At 37.9% G+C, this 7074-nt stretch overlaps 1 protein-coding gene across 1 annotated transcript in view; it reads right to left on the minus strand.

The window, feature by feature from the left end:
• The window catches only part of dcc (DCC netrin 1 receptor), a 211243-nt gene that overhangs the window by 103512 nt on the left and 100657 nt on the right, over window positions 1-7074 (minus strand). Inside the window, exon 11 of the mRNA XM_087171665.1 lies at window positions 6069-6118. Coding sequence (XP_087027791.1) covers window positions 6069-6118 — 50 coding nt within the window. The remainder of the gene's footprint in view (window positions 1-6068; window positions 6119-7074) is intronic.

The raw sequence follows: 7074 nt of genomic DNA on the forward strand, positions 1-7074 counted from the left end.
AGTTTTTTGTGTTTCCTGAAAAACCTGAAAAAATGACTTAGGCCATTATTTTAAGAGGGTGTCGATATGTATCCACAAACATACTGTGCATATGTGAAGCCAAGACACTGCATAAACTAGAAAGGGCGACAGCTCTGAACCACACTACATGACGTGATGTCATTGACATAATGAAGCGATACAAAACCAATCGCGTAATTTGAACAACCTTTTTCTTTTTTGCTAGTGCCCATGTCCAGTAAGTCCCCGACAAGATGCCGCCCATATTTAAATCCGCCACTGAGCTCTGGGGAGACGAGGGAACTTGGATCTTGAGGAGTCGTAGCATTTATTTACTGACAAACAGCCTAAAGTGTACATACATCACACTGGATGTTCACAACTATACTGCTAACATCTGACTAACTTGCTAACTCTCTGCTGCGGTTGCCAGCCGCACTGCTCTCTATCTCTCTCTTGCCAGCTACACACATAACCTACCTACTGATCTATTCCTGAAAGGAGCTGCTGTACTCCTGTAGCAATATTCTGTCTCAAACTTCTCAAACTTACTGCAGATCTCACACAGAGATGATAAACCAGTGTTATTTGCTCATTTTCTTCCTACTGCTGCCTCTTAATTCGCAGGTTTAGTTTCCACACATGCACATTCATGCTTGCCCTGACTACACACCACTGCTGTACATATATTCACAAAAAAATCCATTCCATGTGAGTTGTCAGGCTGAAATTAAATGTTGGTTAAAGCTACTGACTTAAAAAGAAATTGTGTCCTCAATTTGGCCTTTGAAAAGCTGCAACTGTCCTCAGTGATGGGGCTGAAGACAAGCTGATTGTGAGATCTCCTCATGTCTTGTGTTATAGTTTTAATGGCTGCCGCAAGGCAAATTTCCATTTATGGGACAATAAAGTGATTTCTATTTCTCATTTTGATCTTTTAATCATGTGACTTAGACACATTCTAACAAGTAAGAGCTTTTCGACCCCTCTACCCTGTTGCCCTGCTGTGTCAATGGAGCTAATTAATTTTTATATAATAGTCATTTCTTTTTTATTGAATATGTGTCAATTGGACTTAATTACCATGAACATATGTTGTATCATCCTCTGTAGCTTCATCCACTCTTGACATTACAGTAGATTGGCAGTAAAACTAGCGCTGTCAACACCATTAGACCAGGTCACTCAGGTGCATGTGTTGGAAACTGTCAAAGTGTCTTAGTATGTGACACATACACTGAAAAAAAATATTTTTTGACCTTGTAATAATTACTGTGATTATTTGTTTAAATTCTACAATAAATTATTATTTAAGTAATTTTACTTAAAAATGTCACCTTCTATTTAATCTGTTACTTGGTGTTTGCTTGTAATTATGTATCCTCATTTCCATATGTAAATTTGATCATTCACACCAAGTAATATTAAGTAAACTAGTGTACTGACCGTGCAATCTGATACAAGAAAGTAAAATTAACTTGGGTGAGAGTGAACCAGGCAACCAAGCTGAACGAGTGACATCAGAGGAGAGTTTGGGCTTTGTCCCCTCAGAGACACCTCATCAACAGGACCTGGCCCCGGACGACAGGTTTGAACTGCGGATGGGTGAGGAAATTCATTAAATGCGAAGCCACAGAGGTAGGTTGTATGCTTAATTAACTTCGTACATTGCTGTTGTTTCATCGACTAAAGCCATTGTTTGTGTACAATTACAATAAAAACATACTTAACATTAGCATTAGCTGGTCAGTTTACCTTGCTAGCTAGTTATCATGCTGGCACATGTGTTGCTCTTTCCCACCCTGCCCTCTGCCTGTATTTTCTCATTTTCTCTTGTTTTGCTTTCCTCGTCGAGGCTTCAGGGTTGAAGCCTGTTTGGCAGTGGTATGTAGCCCCCAACCAATACAGCGCGTCGTTTGTGAAGTTGAGAGTCTACAAAAATGTAGCAACCAACAGTTAGATCGCAATCTACATCTCATGAGTTTTACACACAGGCAGAGCAGACAGAGGGTTGCCTCAGCTGTGTAGGTGTGAGCAGGTTTATTTGTGCTTTAAAATGTAACCGCTGTGAAGCAATCGGAAGATAACATTTTATTTCTCTGATTGATTCCTTTGTTCTCTGAGGGCCGACTTTGAAACAATAATGTTCTCTGCTATAAATTCACTTCTGTCTAACAGCAACATGTTGAAAGTAGAAGAGACGTCATCATCCCCTGCTTGAGTTCCTTGGAGAGTCTGGAGAGGAACTTATTAAAGATCACCAGGTAAACTTTGAAAATTTGGGATTTTCTGATAATTATTCTGACCATAATGAACTTGTCTTTTTCCCAACCTAATAATATAACTTTAATCTTGTCACTAACCTGTAGTACCAGTCAAAAGTTGTGCCTTTCCATGTAGTAACATAACTTTAGGTCACAATCAGTTGATTTAAAAACAGTTGTTCTGACAGTATTTTCACAGGCTGCATAGCTACCTTAACCACCTGACTGAAAAATATTACTGTCCGATGAAAATATTTTTACCTCTTTCTCATGTTGCACCAATCAAAACAAAACAAAAGTCAACAAAATAATTAATTTCATTTCTTCAGAAGTGTTTCAGGATTCTGAAAATACTAACAAATGTTTTGAACAACCTGTGTTTTTCAAACAATGCCAGAGTATTACCTTTAAGAAATAACAGTGGTTACGTCAATGACCTGAATGTACACTAATATGAGAGGTACAAACTACTGGACCGAGAAATACACATGAAAAGAAATTAATTACATGATAACTTACCTTTCAATTTTTATCTATGTTAATTAATCAAAATCATTAGTAACCTAAATACTTACCCAGCATTTAACCAATGTCTTGCTCTGAGCATCTTACTTCGGTTGTGTAATTTATGTGTAAACTATTAATTGGCCACTTCTACGCTGTAAATCACCTATTGCATATGCAGGAACTTTAGAAAATCTGTAGTACATTGAGCACTGATTGTTTGATGTTTTTGACAGGATGTCAGCAAAGAAGCCATCAGAGAGGACTTATCATGTCTTTAAGATCTTTGTTATGGAAGTGCAGATCAGGAAGGCCACACCCCTCATCGTGGGAAAAGAGTTTCTTGATGACTGTAAAAGTGTGGCATTGGCTGCTCATTGACTTTATCCATACAATGAACTTGAGTTACCCACCAACATAGAAATAGACATTTGAAATGTTTCAGAAGCTCTTTCTTGAGCTTGATGTCCTGAAAATGTCTCCTTAAGTCCAGTCTTTGCAGAACACACTTCTAGCATAAATGTTTTCATGCAAGTTTATCAAAAACTTCATTGTGTTTAACTATTTGAAAATGTTTTAGACTAAGTCTTTTAATCAAATTTATTTTTTTTATTTTTGACAATACTGATTTATGAATGTACACAAATGTATTTATTTAAAATGTTTTTATGCCATCCACACTGTATACGTTGCACTGTAACTTACATAATCATTTCTGGATATTAAGTAAAGAAAAGCTAATTAAATCACCCTGAAATACCAAGTGTTTTTGTAGGGGTTTTGAAATTGGATGCCAAAGTAGTCTGAGTGAAATTTACTTACAAAGGGTGAGTAAATTTTGTGTCTAAAGAAGAAAACTGCCAGTAAAATCTACTTGGGTATTCTTGGTTTAACAATTCATACTAGTAAGCAAACTTTACTCGAGGATTTCCTGAGTAAAAATTACAAAGAATTTCTGTGTGGAAATTGTTACTGAGCTTTTTTTAAGTAAATGCAACTCCATTCCTCCAATTTTTTCAGTGTATTATAGATGAGGGGTCAGCAGGTAAGTTTGACCTTGATCCATTAGATGGTGGCCAGAACATAATCAAAGGTTAATTTAAGAAATTGATAAAAATGAAACTGGACTTTACTTTTTTACTGTTCACATGTGGAGCTATGGTCTACAGTCACATTCTATACCTTTGACTGATCTCATGAGCTGGTGTTATTTTTTTCTTACCATAAAGGGCATCATGGCTATTTCAGAGGTCTGTCAAGTATGCAACAGAATATTTTGAACTTTGGTCAGGATGAAATAAAGCATCGCAAAAAACAAACTTTCCTGTGCTTTTATTACTAAACAGGAAGGGATTCTGTGGGTGACTGTTGCCATGACAGAGTTCTATTTCAGCACCAGGTGCTGTCTAACTACGGTGCAGCCCGTGGCCTGATGTGAATGTTTGTGTCTGTCATTCACTCTCAACACGGATAAAAGTATAATAAACACCTTAAGGTGGGAGGAAATGCTCTGTTTGGACATTATAGCTAAATGTGAGATCATCGGTCTGAAGTTGGGCCAGTTTTATGATGCCTAAGACATGAAAGATAATGGAGGTTATCTGAGTTCTTGCTCAGCTGTGATTGGTACATTGATGCAATTAGGTGGTGCTTTACCTAAATGTTGTTCAAATCTTGCATGTTTCACCCTGAGACTTATGCTGCTCCCAGTACTGTTAAAACTGAAAAAATAAAATTTCTCTGTGTATTTATTCAAAGTGTCTTTTTGTTTCATCCTTATCTACAGGGAGGTCAGAGGTCACGGTGTGGAGTTGGCTGAGCCTGCTTCAGCATTGTTTTAGAAGATTGCTGCTAAGTATGTTTGGCATTCAGCTTTCATTTAATTTAACAAACATTATTTATTTTATCTTTTTCAGATAAATGTCTGGTTAAGGAAAAAATTCCTGAGTTTGAAAGTGGTTTCATGAAGCTCTGAACTATAATGGAGCTCTGACAGCGCTGATTGATCAGCCCTGACCTGAGAGCCAATCAGCACTGAAATATCAATCACATGAAGAAAATAAACAGACAGAAACTAAATGAGGTCAGCTCTCCACAGACAATCTGACCCTCCTTTTTATGGGCATAAATTATGAGCTGTTCACAACATCTCTGGAAACATTGATCATTTCTCTGCTGCTGCTTTCTGAGCAGGTTGAAAAATCCTCATGACATCAACAGCTGAGGAACGAGGTCACATTTCTCATTATATGGTAATTATTTTATCTAAACTCTTGTCTTCCATCTCTTCTCTACTTACATATCTGACGATAGAGTCTCTACACCAGGTGCAGAACAGAGATGGTGCAAAACTGTCAGAGAGGAGTATAAGAGCTCGCCAACAGAGTCATCAGCATGTCATGTTTGAGCAAAACAAGGTGCATTATGGTCAAAGTCAGCTGTTAAAGCAAGATTTCTAAGGCTTTACACATATTAGTTCCTGTTATGAACTAAATTAAGTGAACAGCTAACAATCATGGAAACCTGTTTTTAGAATGTAACCCCAATTGTTTGCTAAAATAACTTGTAATAAGCAAATTGAAACCATATGTGGGATGCTGGATATTGCACTTCAATGAGATATTATATTGCTATAACTATATATCGTTCCATCTTAGAGAACAGGGTCCTCCAGCTTGGGTTCTGTGCCCACTTATTCAACTGTGTGCTGTTTTTAAACAGTTAAAGAGGATGAGAGGAGCTCATGTGATGTGATTGGCTATTAGGCTAAAATTGGAGTTGACCCCCACTCTGCCATTGGCTAGTTCTGGCACAACCTAACCAACAGCCACATTTGTATATATTTATAGTTTTTTATATATCTGTGTACTCCATGTCTTCTGTTGTGTTTTTAATGGCTGCTGAAAGTGAACTCCTCTGACCCCTGACCTATCCCTCCTCTGTAGTGGACAGCAGGTGGTCATCACTTTTTATATGATCAATGTTGTTTTTTGGGTGAACTATTTAAATATACATAAATATACACACATAGTACATAGAGTATGCTTGTGGACAGTTGTGGATTGAATCAATCAGTAAAATGAGGCCAGATCACCAGAGAGGAACTCATGGCTGAGCTGACTGATGGCAGTTCAAATGTGTGTCAGAATAAGCAGTCATCAGTCATTCACTTCCAGGGGGGAGGAAGCTGGAACATCAGCCAGAAATGTTAAATGGTTTATGTAGATGACAAAATGGACTGTTGTTGTTTTTTTTGCAGTGTAAAGATGTGCAGAATAAAGAATAAAAATGTAAACTCACCCTGGACAGGACAACCTCTAAGGTGATGTTCTGAGGAGGTGCACTGGGCACTGCAGAGACAAACATAAAAGTATATAAATATATCAGATCAACAGACACCAGTTTATTCATGACTCAAAGACTAAACTGACTTTTTATTTACTAGTATGCTATTTTCAATCACTGTAAGTTTTTGGTAAACAGTATGTTGAGGAATCTGTGCACTTAACCTGCTGATATAATATTTGCGTCACTGAAATGTTCACTTTTATTGGTGTTTTAGAAAAATAAATCCATTATCCATCATTAAAAAGTCGGTTAGAGCAGTGGTTCTCAACATGTGGGTTGAGACCCCCCTCAGTAGTCCCAAGATAAATCTAAAGGGCTTTTTTTAAAAGGATTTATCTTTCTGTCAAAGGGTTAGGGTCAGGCAAGTTTATGGACGTGAAACAGTCAATCCCTTGCACAGCCCTGTGTGAAATACTCTGAGCAGATCACAGCCCATGTGCTCACTATGCTCAGCCAGGAATCTCAGGGAAAGACATGAGCACACTCAGTGACCTGGTATATGACTTTTAAACTAATCACTCATGACATCATAATGGAGCTAAGAAATGAGCCTGTTATGTCTCCCACATAACAGGCAGAATTATGTTATAACCAACCAGTCTGGTGTGTAGAGGTGTGTGTGGCTATTCTGTAGCAGTTTGCTTGCAATTTACACGTAATTGAATCAAGGTAAAAACAGTAATTGCCCTGGCATGACTGCACTGTGCTCTGTCACAGGCTGCAACATGTGTGTCCTACTGCCTGCATGTCCAAAATTATTCATACCCTTCTCAATAATCAACAGAAAAGCCTTTATTGGCTATTACAGCAATCAAATGCTTCCTATAATTGCTGACCAGCTTTTTGCATGTCTCCACTGTTATTTTTGCCCATTCATCTTTAGCGATGAGCTCCAACTCTTTCAGGTTGGAGGGTCTCCTTGCCATCACCCTAATCTTTAGCTCCCTCCACAGATTCT

Source organism: Seriola lalandi, unplaced genomic scaffold, assembly GCF_002814215.2.
Source record: "Seriola lalandi dorsalis isolate HSWRI2012SDOR001 ecotype SW California unplaced genomic scaffold, Sedor1 jcf7180002054939, whole genome shotgun sequence".
NCBI classification, from domain to species: Eukaryota; Metazoa; Chordata; class Actinopteri; order Carangiformes; family Carangidae; genus Seriola; species Seriola lalandi.